This window comes from Rana temporaria, chromosome 11 (assembly GCF_905171775.1).
Source record: "Rana temporaria chromosome 11, aRanTem1.1, whole genome shotgun sequence".
NCBI classification, from domain to species: Eukaryota; Metazoa; Chordata; class Amphibia; order Anura; family Ranidae; genus Rana; species Rana temporaria.
The window spans coordinates 147,438,738-147,459,722 of NC_053499.1; the positions used below are offsets into that span (position 1 = coordinate 147,438,738).

The following is a 20,985-nucleotide window of genomic DNA, read 5'->3' on the forward strand; positions in this document are numbered from 1 at the left end:
CGATCGTTCTGCTCCGACCGCTCCGCGTACGCCGTGAACATAACGTACGCCCAGCCAGACACACGTCCAACGCACAATACGCCGGCTTGTGTTCCCTGGTGACCTGTGCATGTCTGTTGCCGGGTTGCACCTCCTTTATGGGGAATAACTTTATGCCGGACGTACAACTTACGCGCATCTCGCGTAGAATGCGCTGGGCACACGCACGTTCGTGAATCGACGTATTTCCCTCATTTGCATGTTTGAATGGCTAATCAATGGGAGCAGCACCATGCGCCCAGCCCATATGTGCGCCCACCTTACGCCGGCGTGTGCAAGCTACGTCGGCGGGGTGTAGCCTGTTGTAAGGCGCATGTTGGTTCGTGGGTCTGCCGCACACATACGCCGGCGCACATTTGCACTTACGTCGGCGTAGCGTGTTATACGTCGCCGTAAGTGCTTTGTGAATCTGGGCCTATGTGCGTGTAAAAGCAAGCGTCCCAATACTTTTGGTGATATATAGCCGGATTCAGAGAGAGTTACGGCGGTAACTCTGAATCTACGCCGTCGTAAATTTAAGCGTATTCTGGAAACCAGATGCGCTTAAATTAGGCTAAGATACGAGCGGCGTCGCCGTCTTAGGGTGCATATTTACGCTGGCTGCTAGGTGGCGCTTCCGTTGTTTTCCGCGTCGAATATTGCAAATGAGCAAGATACGCCGATTCACGAACGTACGTGCGCCCGTCGCAATTAGTTACGCCATTTACGTAAGAGATCCGCCGGCGTAAAGATAAAGCTGCTCCCTAGGTGGCGTAGCCCATGCAAGGTATGGACGTCGGAACAAGCCTATCTTTTTATGTCGTTTGCGTAAGTCGTACGCGAATAAGGCTGTGTGTAAGTTACGTTCACGTCGTAGGCAGTGTTCGATGTATCTTAGGCATTCTACCCGACGCATGCGCACTGGGATACGTCCACGGACGGCGCATACGCCGTTCGTTGATAACGTCATTTACGCGGGGTCATGCTTAATTTCCCTAAAACACGCCCACCTCTTCCTCATTTGAATTAGGCGCGCTTACGCCGGCACATTTACGCTGCGCCGCCGTAACTTAGGACGCAAGTGCTTTGTAAATACAGCCTCTCTAACTTGCGGCGGCGTAACGTAAATACCATACGCTTCGCCCGCACAAAGTTACGCTGCCCTACCTGAATCTGGCCAATAGTGTACGCACGCACACGCACACACGCACGCACTTGTTCGCACACTGTCTCCAGCTCATGAATTAATCATGTGGTCTTTGGCTAATTAGGATGTGACAGCCCTTTGGCTTCTTTTTTTTCTCACCCATCATTTGTGATTTCTCGTAGTCTAATTGGCTTTGTCTTTTGGAGTCTCTAGGGTGGGGGTTGGAGAGTTTGGAGGGGGAGGGGTGCTGACACAAAGAGGCGGCGCTGTCAGGCTGTGGGAAGTGAGAGGTTGATAGCGGTCGGGTTGTCGTATTCTCGGATAGACGCAGGAAGCTCGCTGTGCTTTGAGGTGACACAAATGTCATCAGAGATATAACTTACCTCTGCCTTTGGGTTGCTCAGCCTCGCCCCCTGCAGGTGGGTTCAGTTGCCATCCAGGCTGAGCCATGTCTTGTTGATCGCATGCTGTAGATGCAACCATGACACGCGCGACTTTGTCACCCACAATGGGGATCCGTCCAAACATTTCCTACCTGGCTGATGACATTCTCAGTCCATGTTTTGCTCAGCTTTCGCTCGGTTATGTCCGAATCCCAGCAGTGACTCCGGCTTCACCTCATCGCAGCAACCTGGGAAGCGCTAAATCCTACTTGGGGAATGCTGAGATGACCCACATTAATGTCCAATCAGTGACCACTTTGCGACGCCTTGAATGCAGCTTTATGAATCAGAGCCAGAGGCTTCTTCCAGCACATTTACATTTGTTTTACTAGTTCAGGATGTTGTGTTATCACTTAGATATTCTGACAGGCAGAGACACAGGGCCAGATTCTCGTATTTCGGGGCATCTCTGCCGCGGCATAACGTATGTCATTTACGTTACGCCGCCGCAAGTTTTACAGGCAAGTGCTTGATTCACAAAGAACTTACCTGTAAAGTTGCGGCGGCGTAGCGTAAATCACCTGGCGCAAGCCCGCCTAATTTAAATTAGCCGGGTAGGGGGCGTGGAGCATTTAAATTAAGCGCGTTCCCTCGCCGAACGTACTGCGCATGCGCCGTCTGGAAAATATCTCAGGGTGCATTGCTCCAAACGACGTCGCAAGGACGTCATTGGTTTCGACGTGAACGTAAATGGCGTCCAGCCCCATTCACGGACGACTTACGCAAACAACGTAAATTTTTACATTTTGACGCGGGAACGATGGCCATACTTAACATTGGTTGCCCCTCATATAGCAGGGGCAACCTTACGCTGCGCAAACCTTACGTAAACGTCGTAACTTCACTGCGTCGACCGCGCTTACGTTCGGGAATTCGCGTATCTAGCTTATTTGCATACTCGACTGGAAAAACAACGGAGGCGACACCTAGCGGCGAAAAAAAAATGCATTTAAGATCCGACAGCGTAAGAGCCTTACGCCTGTCGTATCTAATGGATATCTATGCGTAACTGATTCTAAGAATCAGTCGCATAGATACGATGGCCCAGATTAGGACTTACGACGGCGTACATGGCATTGCGCCGTCGTAAGCCCATTGAGAATCTGGGCCACAGTACTGAAGAAATATCCCACCATTGTGGGAGGGGCAGAGACACAAACTACTGCAGAGAAATCTCACCATTGTGGGAGGGGCAGAGACACAACTACTGGCGGAAATCTCACCATTGTGGGAGGGGCAGAGACACAACTACTGGCGGAAATCTAAGCATTGTGGGAGGGGCAGAGACACAACTACTGAAGGAAATCTCCCCATTGTGGGAGGGGCAGAGACACAGTACTGAAGAAATCTCCCACCATTGTGGGAGAAGCAGAGACACAACTACTGGCGGAAATCTAAGCATTGTGGGAGGGCCAGAGACACAAACTACTGCAGGGAAATCTCACCATTGTGGGAGGGGCAGAGACACAACTACTGGCGGAAATCCAACCATTGTGGGAGGGGCAGAGACACAACTACTGGCGGAAATCTCCCCATTGTGGGAGGGGCAGAGACACAAACTACTAGCGGGAAATCTCACCATTAGAGTTTCTGAGACATGTAAGAATCCAGTGAATTATGTGACTCATCGATGTCCATGCAAACATGAAATTTCGATTTGTGACTGAGGTTGGCCTTTAAGTGGTCCTTTGTGGTGTATTTCCCGCATTACTCCCTAGGATCTCACAGATTTGGAGAGACATACTGGCCCGGATTCAGAAAGAATTGCGCTCTATTTGCGGAGGCGCAGGGCAACGATTTTGAATCTCTGAATCAGGAGAACTCGTTACGCCGGCGCAAGTCAGCAATTGCGCTGCGTAACTATGGTTATGCAGGCGCAATTGCTTACTGAATCTGGGCCACTGAGCCTTGGGACACTGGCTGATCTGGGCGTACTTCAGTTCTCGCCCTCTGGGGGGCAGACGTGTTTGGTCAGACTTGTCAGAACTGTTTACCCGGGCTGGACAAAATCCACACAAAGTCCTCTCCAAATGTCAGCAGCGCTGTGCTGCTTTAGCAATAAAATGGTGTTTTGGATGGAAGTCAATATTGACTCAGAAGCCGAGTATCTGAATTGTTGCAGCCAGCCCCACGCACTGCGCATCTCCACGTTCTCTCGTGTTTCTCATGTGCTTCTTAAAGCTGAACTCCCGGCACAAAAAAGGTCTTTATATTACAGTATATTCCTCAATAGCCAAAAAAATATACACAGTAATTCCATTTTGTGTTCAACAGATGCCTTTGAAAACCCCGATATTATCTTGTAAAGGGAGCAGTGACATCACCACTGTGCTGTATACAGCTTGGGAAGAGATGTGGGAGGGGCCAAGATGATCCCACCTACTACAGGCATGTCTGCAGAAACCTACAGGAAGGGGCGGAGATAAGACCAGTAACCCCATACAAAGAACAAGATGAGAACGTCGCCGTATAGAGAGGAGGACGTCGCCGTATAGAGGAGGACGTCGCCGTATAGAGAGGAGGACGTCGCCGTATAGAGAGGAGGACGTCGCCGTATAGAGAGGAGGACGTCGCCGTATAGAGGAGGACATCGCCGTATAGAGAGGAGGACGTCGCCGTATAGAGAGGAGGACGTTGCCGTATAGAGGAGGACGTCGCCGTATAGAGAGGAGGACGTCGCCGTATAGAGAGGAGGACGTCGCTGTATAGAGAGGAGGACATTGCTGTATAAAGAGGAGGACGTCGCTGTATAGAGAGGAGGACGTCTCCGTATAGAGAGGAAGACGACGCAGTATAGAGAGGAGGACGTCGCTGTATAGAGAGGAGGACGTCTCCGTATAGAGAGGAGGACGTCGCAGTATAGAGAGGAGGACGTCGCTGTATAGAGAGGAGGACGTCTCCGTATAGAGAGGAAGACGTCGCAGTATAGAGAGGAGGACGTCTCCGTATAGAGATGAAGACGTCGCAGTATAGAGAGGAGGACGTCGCTGTATAGAGAGGAGGACGTTGACGTATAGAGAGGAGGACGTCGCTGTATAGAGAGGAGGACGTCGCTGTATAGAGAGGAGGACGTCGCTGTATAGAGAGGAGGACGTCGCTGTATAGAGAGGAGGACGTCGCTGTATAGAGAGGAGGACGTCGCCGTATCGCTGTATAGAGAGGAGGACGTCGCTGTATAGAGAGGAGGACGTCGCTGTATAGAGAGGAGGACGTCGCTGTATAGAGAGGAGGACGTCGCTGTATAGAGAGGACGTCGCTGTATAGAGAGGAGGACGTCGCTGTATAGAGAGGAGGACGTCGCTGTATAGAGAGGAGGACGTCGCCGTATAGAGAGGAGGACGTCGCCGTATAGAGAGGAGGACGTCGCCGTATAGAGAGGAGGACGTCGCCGTATAGAGAGGAGGACGTCGCCGTATAGAGAGGAGGACGTCGCCGTATAGAGAGGAGGACGTCGCCGTATAGAGAGGACGTCGCTGTATAGAGAGGAGGACGTCGCAGTATAGAGAGGAGGACGTCGCCGTATAGAGAGGAGGACGTCGCCGTATAGAGAGGAGGACGTCGCCGTATAGAGAGGAGGACGTCGCCGTATAGAGAGGAGGACGTCGCCGTATAGAGAGGAGGACGTCGCTGTATAGAGAGGACGTCGCTGTATAGAGAGGAGGACGTCGCTGTATAGAGAGGAGGACGTCGCCGTATAGAGAGGAGGACGTCGCTGGATAGAGAGGAGGACGTCGCTGTATAGAGAGGAGGACGTCGCTGTATAGAGAGGAGGACGTCGCTGGATAGAGAGGAGGACGTCGCTGTATAGAGAGGAGGACGTCGCTGTATAGAGAGGAGGACGTCGCTGTATAGAGAGGAGGACGTCGCCGTATAGAGAGGAGGACGTCGCCGTATAGAGAGGAGGACGTCGCTGTATAGAGAGGAGGATATCACTGGATAGAGAGGAGGATATCACTGGATAGAGAGGAGAATGTCGCTATATAGAGAGGAGGACGTCGCTGTATAGAGAGGAGGACATCTCCGTATAGAGAGGAGGACGTCGCCGTATAGAGAGGAGGACGTCGCCGTATAGAGAGGAGGACATCTCCATATAGAGAGGAGGACGTCGCCGTATAGAGAGGAGGACGTCGCTGTATAGAGAGGAGGACGTCGCCGTATAGAGAGGAGGACGTCGCCGTATAGAGAGGAGGACGTCGCTGTATAGAGAGGAGGACGTCGCTGTATAGAGAGGAGGACGTCGCTGTATAGAGAGGAGGACGTCTCTGTATAGAGAGGAGGACGTCGCTGTATAGAGAGGAGGACGTCGCTGTATAGAGAGGAGGACGTCGCTGTAGAGAGGAGGACGTCGCTGTATAGAGAGGAGGACGTCGCTGTATGGAGAGGAGGACGTCGCTGTATGGAGAGGAGGACGTCGCTGTATGGAGAGGAGGACGTCGCTGTATGGAGAGGAGGACGTCGCTGTATGGAAAGGAGGACGTCTCCGTATAGAGAGGAGGACGTCGCTGTATGGAGAGGAGGACGTCGCTGTATAGAGAGGAGGACGTCGCTGTATGGAGAGGAGGACGTCGCCGTATAGAGAGGAGGACGTCGCTGTATAGAGAGGAGGACGTCGCCGTATAAAGAGGAGGACGTCGCTGTATAAAGAGGAGGACGTCGCCGTATAGAGAGGAGGACGTCGCTGTATAGAGAGGAGACGTCGCTGTATAGAGAGGAGGACGTCGCTGTATAGAGAGGAGGACGTCGCCGTATAGAGAGGAGGACGTCGCTGTATAGAGAGGAGACGTCGCTGTATAGAGAGGAGGACGTCGCCGTATAGAGAGGAGAACGTCGCTGTATAGAGAGGAGGACGTCGCCGTATAGAGAGGAGGACGTCGCTGTATAGAGAGGAGGACGTCGCCGTATAAAGAGGAGGACGTCGCTGTATAAAGAGGAGGACGTCGCCGTATAGAGAGGAGACGTCGCTGTATAGAGAGGAGGACGTCGCCGTATAGAGAGGAGAACGTCGCTGTATAGAGAGGAGGACGTCGCCGTATAGAGAGGAGGACGTCGCTGTATAGAGAGGAGACGTCGCTGTATAGAGAGGAGGACGTCGCCGTATAGAGAGGAGAACGTCGCTGTATAGAGAGGAGGACGCCGCTGTATAAAGAGGAGGATCTCACTGTATAGCAATGGATGTCCTCCTCTCCTCTCTGTGTTTACCTTCCTGCATGTTAGTGGGCAGACAGCTGTTGCTGGGCAATGTAATTCCCAAGAGCATGACCCCCTAACTGGTTCATGAAGATATTTCTTACAGGCCAGCAATGAGTCATGTCCTTGTCTCTGCATAACATGACTTTATCTATAAACAAAGCCACATCACAGCCCTTAGCTGGGTTAGGGTTAAGGTCGATCTCTTTTCCTCAGCATTCCTGCATGTTGGTGGGCGGACAGCCTGGAGCAGGGCAGTGTCATTCCCAAGGGCTTGACCCCTAGCTGGTCATGTTATCTCTCACAGGCAGCAATGAATCACTACTGCCCTACCTTTCCAGTGACTAGCTGTAGAATCTGGTGCTGTGAATAGGGATGGAGGCTGCAGATTGGCGCCTTGCCCTCTTTGCCCGGGTATCGAGCTGATGTCTTTTCTGGAAGCCGGCACGCTGCACAAGAATTCATTATTCCGGAATAAACTGCTTTGCTTTAAAGGAAATGGGAAGCTTAATTTGCGGCCGGAGCCTGAGGCAGCCAGACCTGAAGGCGGTGGAGTCAGGATGCCCATTATTTCACTTTTTTTCCTTTTATTTTAAATGTTTATTTACGTAATCTGCATGGAAAAAACAGATCAGGTTTTAAAGTGGCCCTGTCTCCGAACTAGACTCTGAAATGAAGCCGTTACCTGTAAAGGAGATCATTCGGAACATACACTATATTGTCAAAAGTATTGGGACGCCTGCCTTTACACACACATGGGGCTAGATTCATAGAGAGTTACGCCGGCGTATCAGTAGATACGCCGTCGTAACTCTGAATCTACGCCGTCGTAAATTTAAGCGTATTCTGGAAACCAGATACGCTTAAATTAGGCTAAGATACGAGCGGCGTAAGTCTCTTACGCCGTCGTATCTTAGGGTGCATATTTACGCTGGCCGCTAGGTGGCGCTTTCGTAGATTTCAGCGTAGACTATGCAAATGAGCTAGATACGCCGATTCAGAAACGTACGTGCGCCCGGCGAATTTTTTTACGTCGTTTGCGTAAGGCTTTTTCCGGCGTAACGTTACTCCTGCTTCTATGAGGCGTACGCAATGTTAAGTATGGACGTCGTTCCCGCTTCGAATTCTGAAAATTTTACGTCGCTTCCGTAAGTCGTTCGCCAGTAGGGCTTTGCGTAAATTACGTTCACGTCGAAAGCATTGACTATTTGCGACGTGATTAGGAGCATGCGCACTAGGATACGTTCACCGCCGGCGCATGCGTCGTTCGTGAGAAATGTCATTTACGTGGGGTCATGTTTTATTTCCATACAACACGCCCACCTCTTGACAATTTGAATTTGGCGTGGTTACGCCGGCTGATTTACGCTACGCCGCCGCAACTTACGGAGCAAGTGCTTTGTGAATACTGCACTTGCCCGTCTAAGTTGCGGCGGCGTAGCGTAAATAACATACGCTACACCCGCACAAACTTACGGCGGGCTACCTGAATCTAGCCCATAAACTTTATTGGCATCCCAGTCTTAGTCCGTAGAGTTCAGTATTGAGTTGGCCCCGCCCTTTGCAGCTGCAATAGCTTCAACTCTTCTGGGAAGGCCGTCCACAAGGTTTAGGAGTGTGTCTATGGGAATGTTTGACCATTCTTCCAGAAGTGCATTTGTGAGGTCAGGCACTGATGTTGGATGAGAAGGCCTGGCTCGCAGTCTCCACTCTAATTCATCCCAAAGGTTTTCTATCGGGTTGAGGTCAGGACTCTGTGCAGGCCAGTCAAGTTCCTCCACCCTAAACTCGCTCATCCATGTCTTTATGGACCTTGCTTTGTGCACTGGTGGGAAGTCATGTTGGAACAGGAAGGGGCCGTCCCCAAACTCTTCCCACAAAGTTGGGAGCATAATATTGTCCAAAATGTCTTGGTATACAGACGCCTTAAGAGTTCCCTTCACTGGAACTAAGGGGCCAAGCCCAACCCCTGAAAAACAACCTCACACCATAATCCCCCCTCCACCAAATGATTTGTTTATGGACCTTGCTTTGTGCACTGGTCCAAATCATTTGGTGGAGGGGGGATTATGGTTATAGCTGCAAAGGGTCGGCCAACTCAATATTGAACCCTACGGACTAAGACTGGGACTGTCATTAAAGTTCATGTGCGTGTAAAGGCAGCCGTCCCAATACTTTTGACAATATTGGCCCAGATTCACAAAGCACTTACGCCGAAGTAAAACAAGTTACGTCGAAGTAAGTGCAAATGTGCGCCGTCGTATCTGTGCGCCAGACCCACGAACAGATATGCGCCTAAAAACAGGCTACATCCCGCCGACGTAGCTTGCTTACACCGGTGTAGGATGTTCGCACATTTATGCTGGGCGGATCGTGCCGCTCCCATTGATTAGCCATTTAAACATGCAAATGAGGGAAATACGGCGATTCACGAACCTGCGTGTGCCCGGTGCATGATACGTGAGATGCGCGTAAGTTGTACGTCCGGCGTAAAGTTATTCCCCATACCCTGCAGCAGACATGCTCAGGTCTGCACCAGGGAACACAAGCCGGCGTATTGTGCGTTGGACTGGCTGGGCGTACGTTATGTTCACCGCGTACGCCGTGATCCGGCGTAGCTTAGGCAGTTGTGCAGGCGTGGTTGTGAGCAGGCGCGTGGGGGGTATGCGCATGCGCAGTTCGTGATACGTACCTGTCTGGCGCTGAGCCCATCATTTGCATGGGGTCACGCCTCATTTGCATGGGTCACGCCCACTTCCACCTACGCCGGCGTACGCCTTCGAAACCCACGCCACGCTGGCGCAGCGTTGGGAGCACTGGCTTGCACTGCTGAATGCAATGCTTGCCTCTCTGCGCTGCGTTGGCGTAGCGTACAGGGGTTACTCTACGGCGGCGTAATGTGCGCCTTGCTCTCTGTGAATCTGGACCATTGTGTATATTAAAGTATAGATTTGACTTGTTTTATGTCACAAAATTGTGGTTGAAGAAGGTCGGTCACTAGACCAGTGGCTCCAGTGAGATTGCTCTCAGCACAAATAGGATACCCCTAAACACCCCCCAAACTAGGGTACCCAGCACTTGGGAATCATGCTACTGCTATATTGTTCCTGGGCGCTGTCCGCCATCCTTTATTTCTAGTGGCTGTGCTGTTTCTGACTCCTCCTCCTAAACTACATGCAGTATTTGAGCCCTGAAGAAGTGGGAGCCCCATCGAAACGCGTCTTCTTTTTATGAAATAATATCTGTATTAAAAAAAATTCTGGACTTTTAGCTCCTTGATCTTTCGCTCTCGTTGGACTTTCAATACCTGTAAAAAAGAGAGTGAATACTTACCTCTCCTACGGCTCGCACCATTGAACACCGACCTGTTTAGTAGAATTTTTCCTCCAAATTCCACTGGGAAATGAACACTTCTGAGAGTGTCAGCCTCTCTGGTTTCTCAGAGCTCTCTAGGGTTCCTTCTACTGACCTTCACGTCATTAACGGAGACAGTCTGTCTATACAGTGCTGTCCTGAGCTCTGAATCTGCCGGTGAAGATCTATTTGGTATCTGCTTACTTGTGTCTGTTCAAGCACAGTCAGAATTGTTAAGCCCTGATGAATGGGAAATTGGCCCCTGAAATGTGTTGTGTTTTTTTTTTCTGTTGCTGGGGTAGTGTTAAAGTCTATGGCCCGGATTCAGATACATTATCGTATCTATCGGCGGGCGTAGCGTATCTCAGATACACTATGCCGCCGTAACTTAGGGCGCAAGTTCCGTTTTCAGAAAGAACTTGCAGAAGGGGGTATCTGATCGTGGACAGTAGGGGTTGGTCAGTAAAGCAGGGGGGCAATTACTGGAACCAATGCCCTGTAGTTCCCTCCTGCATTAGCTGACAGCCGGCGGGAATGAGAGGAGAGGGAGGCAGCAGTGCGGGGAAAAGGGGTGGGTGATCAGTGTGGCAGTTACTGTAACTGATCCCCTTTTGGTTCTCTCCTGCAGCAGCTGAAAGCCGGTTGGAGTAAGAGGAGGGGAAGTCAGCAGTGCAGATGAAAGGGGCACACAGGGGGACCCGGGTAGGGGAAATCGGATCATAGACTGGAGGGGGTGATCAGTGGGGGGGGGGGCAATTACTGGAACCCATCCCCCGGTGTGGTTCTCATTGCAGCAGCTGAAAAATGGCTTCTCCTCTCCCTCCTGCCAGCTTTCATCTACTGCAGGGAGCGCCACACAAGGGATCAGTTCCATTAATTGTCCCCCTCTCCCGCCACATCGATCACCCCCTCCTGTCCACGATCCTTTTTCCCCCTACTGCCCATACCACCCTGCTGAACTGATGGAGCCTGGGCCCCATACAGGAGCCCCGGCTGTACCCCATATCAGCAGCCCTGCCCCCCCTCCCTAAAACCCCACTCCCTCATTGACCCCAATGTATTTTGCTGAATGGCAAATTTTCGCTCATTTCCATTACTGACCTTTGGGAGAAGCGTGCCAAGCACCATCACCGCCCCCCCTTTCCCCGCTATAATACTCACCTCTGTTGAATGACCCGCCAGCATCATTTCACCATCTCCGTCCCATCTCACCCCACATAAAACCGTTCCCAGTGCTTTATAGGCAGCTGTAAAAAGGCAGCCTTTGTCTGGGGCGCCATCTCACAGTCCGTAAAACCATCAGACACCTTTTACAAGCCAGACGGGCAAAAGTCAATGCCACTGGGAAGTTACCTTGGGAACCGGTCACCGTCTGACGGTAAAAAAAATAAAAAGGTATAAATGCGGATCAGCTGTGGCAAAGAAGGGCAACAACAAAAAAAAAAATCTATTTCTGAATATCTCTACCTGAAGCCTGCTCTGCCCCCCCCCCCCCTCCGTTCTCTGAACAGACCCATGTCTTGTCAGCGTGCCAGAATCGCGAGTTGCCAATAATGATTCTTGCATGAAAATTGATGGTGAGAGAAGGGGGGCATTCGCTCTCCTCCTCCCTCTTCCTCTGCTCTTATTCCAACCCTCTATTATTGTAGCCTGGGGGGAGCTCATGTCTTTCCTCTCTCTCTCTCTATATCTCTCTCTCTCATTCTGTGCCAGGACTGCCAGAGATAAGCGACCACCAAAAAGCTTGCCGCGAAGGAGGACCTCCATTCGCCAACATGGACAGTCTCCGCTTTGCCCTTTCTCCTAGGACCACCATGTGATATCCCAGATTTTATTTTTTTCTAAATTCTACTTGGATCCAAGAAACCAAAAAAGAAAAAGGGATTGATGCTTTTTTTTTCCATTTTTCCCTGGCAACAGGACCTCTTTTCCTCCCCCGAGCCTTAATTTCTATTTCCCCTCTTAATCCCAAGTAGCATGCCCTATTACAGCGATCCATTGACCTTCGCCCTTGACATTCAAATTGCTGAATGGAGAGCCAGGGGGTGCTTTGGCTGTCTGCTACACAGAGGGATTGCTAAACCTTCTGATTCTTAAAAGAGGAGCCTTAAAAGCTTTGAACACTCCCTCCGTCCCTCCCCGCGATTTTCTTCCTCTCTTCTTTTTTTTTTTTTTTTGTCATTATTTGCATTACTGGGCTGGGAGCCTGAAAACACGGAAGAGCCAAAGCAGACAGGACTGAGCTGTTTTACTCTCTGGATCACCCAGAGAGGAAAAGTCCTTCGGTTTCCCCCCTCCTTCCCAAGTCCTGCCGCTAACGTTTCGTTTCACCCCCCCCCCCCCCCCCAAAAAAGACGATGGGACTATAATCCGCCAGCGTTCTTTCTTTCTTTAATTGAACTTCGGAAGCGATCATGTTTGGATTAAAGCCTCCGCTCTACTACTTGCCAGGTAAGAAAGCGACTTACTTTCATCGTATTTTTTATTTTTTTTGTCATCACCGGCTTTGGGTTTATTATTAGAGTGGCGCGGGTCTTTGCCCGGCATCGCCTTCTACCCTTTTGACCTCGTCTGAGTGTCAGGGATGCCCCGGCGTCTCAATGATCGCCGGGGTGACTGACAGCGTGCCATCGGAGATGTGAATTCCCTCCCGGTGTTGCGTGTCCATGCATTGTCTGCTGCTAAGTGCAAATCCTTGTTTTATTTAGCAGTAAAAGACAGAGGCACTTAAGGCGAGGTGAGCGAGCGTGTCAGGACGGTGTGGTGTTACTGGCCGCAACCAATGCTTAATAGTGTTTTCATGGTTGAGTGGATTACGCACTGGTACGACGAAAGTCTGATTGTTGCTTTTTTTAATACACAGCCCCCCCCCTCCCCCATCATACTCCCCCCACCCCCTTCCTTTAATATAGGACTCTCAAGAGCCACCACTTAGAAGTGCCACCCCTTTGGCATGTGTTTTGTTGCCGGATAATGAGGGACGAAGGCAGACCTGGGCCACCCAATCTGGGTCTTGTAGTACCTCACTAACTGTGTCTTATCCTATTACAACCTTTAAAATAAACTTCATGTTTTAAGAGCAAAAAAGCAAGATGGGGTAAAAAAACAACAACAAGACCTTGGCCAAGCAATGGGACCATGGCCAGCCAAATGACCATAGCCAACCAACGAGACCATGGCCAACAAACAAGACCATGGCCAACCAAATGACCATGGCCAACCAACAAGACCATGTCCAACCAGATGACCATGGCCAGCCAACAAGACCATTGCCAACCAACAAGACCATGTCCAACCAGATGACCATGGCCAACCAACAAGATCATGGCCAACCAACAAGACCATGTCCAACCAGGTGACCATGGCCATCCAACAAGATCATGTCCAATCAGATGACCATGGCCAACCAACAAGACCATGGCCAACCAACAAGACCATGTCCAACCAGATGACCATGGCCAACCAACAAGACCATGTCCAACCAGATGATCATGGCCAACCAACAAGACCATGGTCAACCAACAAGACCATGTCCAACCAGATGATCATGGCCAACCAACAAGATCATGTCCAACCAGATGACCATGACCAACCAGATGTAACCTTTGGTCGATGTCAGGAAGTCAGAGCAGATAATGGAAACTGCTTATTGGTTGTTAATGGTTCCTGCACTAACAAGAAAACTGAATCTATTTTTCTCAGAAGGTTGTTACAATGTATAATCACATCTGCTGATAGCTAATGTTGAACATCTTTCTGGGTTGGTTCCTGAATCTTGACATTTGAGGGGTGCTGGTGGGTTTTTCCAGGACCCTCATAGAGGAGGAAGGGGAGATGGAGACTGTTGGGTAGCTGCAGGGCGACTTCAGATGGATCTTGTATGGGAGGGAGGGGAAGCGTTCAAAGCAGCTGTGACAGAGTGAAAAACTTATATGAGCTGTCAGTGGATTAGATATTTCCGTTCCAGGTTCACAGTGGTAATCAGAAGATGATTTCACCCGTACAGAGAGCACGGCTAAGGGTGAGACACTCTGCCAACAGCCTGGCAGCCGCAGAAAGTTAACCCTGTGCGCCCCGGCTGCAGTCTGAATTAGAGTGTCAGCTCTTTAGCTCCGCTCCGCTGGCGCTGTTGAAGAGGCAAGCTGTGACAGGAACTAGAAACATTTATAGGACTCGGAAATACAAATAAATAACTATTTTAATACTAAAGCAAACAATAAGATATCACAGCAAGGGGGTGGATGAAAGATGGGGGGGGGGGGCATATTTACAATTTTTTCTATATCTTTGTTGCACTGAAATGATTCAATATTAACAGATATTTGTGTACGATTGTATGATTTTTCCTCATTGCGACTGGTAAATAGTGACAACAGATGGGAATGTGCCCACGCAATCTCTCGGGCTAATAAGGTTTGTCGAGAAGGGGGTCACTGCAAGAAAATTATTTCCAGTCGTTTTTTTATTATCTATTCGGGTTGATTTTTGTAGCTTTGAACGTTCAGATGTTTTTGTTTCACAATTATCATTTGTATGTGTTATTTTGTAGAAAGCGTTGCGGCAAGTATGGCTGCACCTACGCACAGCGGACGCCCTCGCTGGGGACCCTGATAACGCATCCAGCTGTCACTTCTGAGCCTTTTTCAGCCTAACATGGTCGGGGGGCGCGGGTAGTCGCAGTGTCACCTGACAGAGTTTCAACGTTTATACTTTTTGTAGCTCTTTTACTTGAAGGAACTTTATTTTTTTTTTTATAGGTTTGGCGGTCTTTGTAATATTGGGAAACGCTGCTGAGCGTGTGCAATGGTGGTTTAGAGCCGGAGGTAGTGGTGGTCAGCCTGTGCTGATAACGTGGCGTGATACTTACTGGCACTTCTTCCTTTTGCAGCCCGTTTAAAGGGAATTTCTTTTCTTTCGAGATAACATTTTCAGTTTTGTGTTCGGCGGTTTTGCGGCCTTAACATACTGTTCATGTTTAAGGGCCGCTTCTTCCGGAAATGTCTGTTGCACGCAGACAGTGGGGTGAACTGCAGGAATTCACCCTTTCCTTGCCAGAGAGTGTGGCCAAGTTCGCAAGGCAATAGGCGCTATGAGTTATGGGGGGGGGGGGGTTAAATACCTGCTGACTTTATATCGGTTGGCACTTTTTATTGGGCTTTGTCATTCGAAATAGTCCTGAAAATAAGATGGCTTTGCTTCTAACTTTGTGCCTTGATGTATTCTGAAATGCCATGTATTAGTGAATTTTAGGAATGCATGAGTGTACCCGTATTGTTCTGGTGGAACTTTAAAATGTATTATTTCTTGGTCTGCTGACGTTTGTGCCCCAGTGCCCTAATCCTGGTCCCGTCTCCCTGCAAGGCACTGACCTGGAACAAGGGTTGGCCCGTCTGGTTGTCGGGACATCTGATATACATATATACTGTACCTGTTGTGGGTCTGTGACTCATCAAATAGTGAAGTGGGGATGACAGGCGTGGAACTGGCCCCTTCAAAAACAAGTTTGCAACAGTTACTTTCTATTCTGACAGGTTCTCTTGATTTTATAGAGGTGAAGAAACTAGAAGCATGGCCAATTAATTAAAAAAAATGTGAGCCTAGGGAAGATATTGTATGGGTGGCTTTCCTATTTCTTAAATCAACAGCCTTTTTCCCTTCTTCCGGCAGACCTGGCTTTCAGGGCATCGCCTGATATACTCCTTAAAATCCCACTGCCTGTCTCTTTAAGCAACACCGCAGGACCTTTCCTCTGTAGGCAAAGTTAGAGGAAGAATCCCTCTGCATCACTTACAGTGACAGGCAGCAGGACTCTAAGACCATTAGAGGTTCTGGTGGTGGACCCCTAGCCTGGTGGGTCCAGCAAACCTTAATGTCCGACCTCCTGTCTCTTTAAGCAGCACAGCAGGACCTTTCCTCTGTAGGCAAAGTTTTAGAGGAAGGATCCCTCTGCATTGCATACAGTGACAGGCAGCAGGTCTCTAAGACCAATATAGGTTCTGGTGGTGGACCCCTAACCTGGTGGGTCCAGCAAACTTTAAAGTCCCACCTCCTGTCTCTTTAAGCAGCACAGCAGGGCCTTTCCCCTGTAGGCAAAGTTTTAAAGGAAGGATCCCTCTGCATCACTTACAGTGACAGGCAGCAGGACTCTAAGACCATTAGAGGTTCTGGTGGTGGACCCTTAGCCTGGTGGGTCCAGCAAACCTTTATGTCCCACCTCCTGTCTCTTTAAGCAGCACAGCAGAACATTTCCCCTGTAGACAACGTTTTAGAGGAAGGATCCCTCAGCACTGCTTACAGTGACAGGCAGCAGGACTCTAAGACCATTATAGGTTCTGGTGGTTGACCCCTAACCTAGTGGGTCCAGCAAACCTTAATGTCCCACCTCCTGTCTCTTTAAGCAGCACAGCAGGACCTTTCCTCTGTAGACAAAGTTTTAGAGGAAGGATCCCTCTGCACTGCTTACAGTGACAGGCAGCAGGACTCTTAAGACCATTAGAGGTTCTGGTGGTGGACCCCTAACCTAGTGGGTCCAGCAAACTTTAAAGTCCGACCTCCTGTCTCTTTAAGCAGCACAACAGGGCCTTTTGCCTGTAGCCAAAGTTTTAGAGGAAGGATCCCTCTGCATTGCATACAGTGACAGGCAGCAGGTCTCTTAAGACCATTAAAGGTTTTGGTGGTTGACCCCTAACCTAGTGGGTCCAGCAAACTTTAAAGTCCGACCTCCTGTCTCTTTAAGCAGCACAGCAGGACCTTTCCTCTGTAGGCAAAGTTTTAGAGAAAGGTTCCCTCTTCACTGCTTACAGTGACAGGCAGCAGGACTCTAAGACCATTAGAGGTTCTGGTGGTGGACCCCTAACCTAGTGGGTCCAGCAAAATTTAAAGTCCGACCTCCTGTCTCTTTAAGCAGCACAGCAGGACCTTTCCTCTGTAGACAAAGTTTTAGAGGAAGGTTCCCTCTGCACTGCATACAGTGACAGGCAGCAGGACTCTTAAGACCAATAGTTCTGGTGGTGGACCCCTAACTTGGTGGGTCCAGCGAACCAGTCCTATATGTGCAGATATGGGACTACAACTTCCAGTGTAGCCTGACAGCCAGAAAGCAGCAGAGTTATTATGGAGTGATACGTCCCATGAAGGCTGACAGCCAGAGAACCGACACCTGGATTATTTTAATAATGTCCTCCTGTTAGTTTGATATATCAATAACATTAACAAATATAATTTTCTGTTCCGCAGCTGGTATTTTATTCTGGAAGAGAATCTTGGACAAGATGTAGTTTGATCATTAAAGTGAGGGGTTTTCTTTAAGTCAGCCAGTGTCCAGGCAGCGGAAATACATAAAATTTTAAAGCCCTCTCGGCACTGTGTCAGCCGGCTTTAAAATGCCCGTGGGATCCATAATTGACCGATATGCTTGATTATCTTGTTTTTTTCCCCCATTCCCAGAACGGATTCCGCCTCTATATCCAGACTTCTCCAGTATATTAGAATCTCATCGCCGTCAGATGGACCGCCTTATGTCACCTCCATTCTGTAGAATAGAACTGTTCATTACTTACCAGATCCTTTGTATGTGGGATGTGCGGTTGATTAGGAAACTGGCGTGTTGTAATCAAGTGCCGTGTAGTTCTGCTATTATTATGTAAGATGCAAGGGCGTACTCAGTTTTGCCTCTCCATTAAGCATGGAACTATATGATTGGGGAAAATAAGGGGTTAAAGAGTGTCAACATCCAGTTTGCCAGCCAAGAGAATCCCCCCCCCCCCATCAACCTTCCAGCAGATCACAATGTAAATTATGTAGCATCTGTTATGTTGTGTCACCTGCTCTGGCCCCAAGTCATTGACTTGTAACTGTCTGCAGCACTTTCGCCTACATTTTAACTATATATGATTGCGCACTAATCCGAGCACGTCTGCAATGTGTACACTACAGCATAGAGAGCGTGGCTGTACTGTATACATTGGAGGATAGAGAGCATGGCTGTACTGTATACATTAGAGGATAGAGAGCATGGCTGTACTGTATACATTGGAGGATAGAGAGCCTGGCTGTACTGTATACATTGGAGGATAGAGAGCATGGCTGTACTGTATACATTGCGGGATAGAGAGCATGGCTGTACTGTATACATTGCAGGATAGAGAGCATGGTTGTCCTGTATACATTGGAGGATACAGAGCATGGCTGTACTGTATACATTGCAGGATAGAGAGCATGGCTGTACTGTATACATTGGAGGATAGAGAGCATGGCTGTACTGTATACATTGGAGGATACAGAGCATGGCTGTACTGTATACATTGGAGGATAGAGAGCGTGGCTGTACTGTATACATTGGAGGATAGAGAGCATGGCTGTACTGTATACATTGCAGGATAGAGAGCATGGCTGTACTGTATACATTGGAGGATAGAGAGCGTGGCTGTACTGTATACATTGAAGGATAGAGAGCATGGCTGTACTGTATACATTGCGGGATAGAGAGCCTGTCTCATGGTTGTAGTACTGGGTGTCGAGCCTGTCGAGCCTGTCTCATGGTTGTAGTACTGGGTGTTGGGTCTTACGGTCCTGGTCCTGAATGTTGGGCCTGTCTCATGGTTGTAGTACTGGGTGTTGGGTCTTAGGGTCCTGGTCCTGAATGTTGGGCCTGTCTCATGGTTGTAGTACTGGGTGTTGGATCTTACGGTCCTGGTCCTGAATGTTGGGCCTGTCTCATGGTTGTAGTACTGGGTGTTGGGTCTTACGGTCCTGGTCCTGAATGCTGGGCCTGTCTCATGGTTGTAGTTCTGGGTGTTGGGTCTTAGGGTCCTGGTCCTGAATGTTGGGCCTGCCTCATGGTTGTAGTACTGGGTGTTGAGCCTGTCTCATGGTTGTAATACTGAGTGTCGAGCCTGTCTCATGGTTGTAGTACTTGATGTTGGGTCTTAGGGTCCTGGTCCTGAATGTTGGGCCTGTCTCATGGTTGTAGTACTGGGTGTTGGGTCTTAGAGTCCTGGTCCTGAATGTTGAGCCTGTCTCATGGTTGTAGTACTGGGTGTTGGGTCTTAGGGTCCTGGTCCTGAATTTTGGGCCTGTCTCATGATTGTAGTACTGGGTGTTGGGTCTTAGGGTCCTGGTCCTGAATGTTGGGCCTGTCTCATGGTTGTAGTATTGGGTGTTGGGCCTGTCTCATGGTTGTAGTACTGGGTGTTGGGTCTTAGAGTCCTGGTCCTGAATGTTGGGCCTCTCTTATGGTCGTAGTACTGGGTGTTGGGTCTTAGGGTCCTGGTCTTGAATGTTGGGCCTCTCTTATGGTTGTAGTACTGGGTGTTGGGTCTTAGGGTCCTGATCCTGAATGTTGGGCCTGTCTCATGGTTGTAGTACTGGGTGTTGGGTCTAACGGTCCTGGTCCTGAATGTTGGGCCTGTCTCATGGTTGTAGTACTGGGTGTTGGGTCTTACGGTCCTGGTCCTGAATGTTGGGCTTGTCTCATGGTTTTAGTACAGGATGTTAGGACTATCTCACGGTTCTCACCCTGGGTGTTGGGCGGACCTCTTGTGGTTTTTCTTCAGCAGACTTTATCTTCCAGTATGAATCATCTTTATCTTTCTCACTAGAAGATAGCAGATTCTGCATTTCCCCTTGCTGGCTCTTACTACCTAAAATGGAATTCTGTGAGGGCGCATCGCCGAGGACACTAGTCTGTTCCCGATTTACAATCATTAGAGGCCAACCCACGGACCTGAAGCTGTAGAATTGCTGGAAGTACCAGCATGTCCTTCCAGGGACGTCATCTTGGCCGGGGGACCTTTTTGGAACCATCTCAAGGCTAATAGATGCAAGCGTCTGCCTCGTTGTGTCCCTCTAGAAGACTCTTTATTGGCCAAAGACCCAACAGACGGCAGATCTTCATCAGTTCTTCAGTCATGCTGCTAACAACGTATCCTCATCCTCCCTCCTTTTCTTAAGGGACCTTTTTGGAAGATGTGCATGTTGGTCGCTTCTGAACATCTGTTGCTTTTCAACACTTATTATCAACCAATGAACCGCACAATGGTTGAGTACGTCTGAGACACACGTAGGGTTAAACACATCATTTACATAAATCAAAGCTTCATTTTCAGCCGACCCAACTCAGAATCTACGCCGACGTATGTTTAAGTGTATGCTCAAACTGAGATACGCTTAAACATAAGCGTATCTTGCGCCGTCCTATCTTAGATTGCAATATTTCGGATGGCCGCTAGGTGGCGCTTCCAATGCGGTCGGCGTAGAATATGTAAATGAGTAGACACGCCGATTCACGAACGTACGCCCGGCCGACGCAGTACTTTTACGCCGTTTACGTTAGAGATAGGCCGCCTAAAGTTAGAGCTAGGCACTAGTTGGAATAGTAATGTTAAGTATGGCCGCCGTTCCCGCGTCGAAATTTTTACGTCGTTTGCGTAAGTCGTCTGTGAATCGGGATTTACGTAGTTTACGTCCACGTCGAAATCAATAGGCCCGTGCGGCGTACTTAGCCGCAATGCACACTGGGAAATGTAGGTGCCCGGCGCATGCGCAGTAAAAAAAAAACGTCAAAAACGTAAGGTCAAGCCTTATTAACATAAAACACGCCCCCCTTACACACATTTGAATTTGGCGCCCTTACGCCCGCCCGCTTTAGGCTACTCCGCCGTAACATAGCAGGCAAGTACATTGTGAATCATGTACTTGCCTCGCTAACTTACGGCGGCGTAGCTTAAATGCCTTAAGCTACGCCGCCGCAAAGTTGCGGCAATCTTTGTGAATCTAGGCAAAAGCTTCTATTCCTGGGAACTACAGAGGTAGGGTGACCACATTGTCAGACTACAA

General features: G+C 49.5%; 1 protein-coding gene across 5 annotated transcripts in view; it reads left to right on the forward strand.

The window, feature by feature from the left end:
• The window catches only part of GSE1 (Gse1 coiled-coil protein), a 486,852-nt gene that overhangs the window by 301,220 nt on the left and 164,647 nt on the right, over positions 1-20,985 (forward strand). Inside the window, exon 1 of one of the 5 annotated variants that reach the window (XM_040329402.1) lies at positions 11,795-12,600. The exons of the other annotated variants lie outside the window; for them this stretch is intronic. Coding sequence (XP_040185336.1) covers positions 12,564-12,600 — 37 coding nt within the window. The 5' untranslated portion in view covers positions 11,795-12,563. Of the gene's footprint in view, positions 1-11,794; positions 12,601-20,985 lie in introns of those variants that run through there. 5 annotated transcript variants of the gene reach the window in all.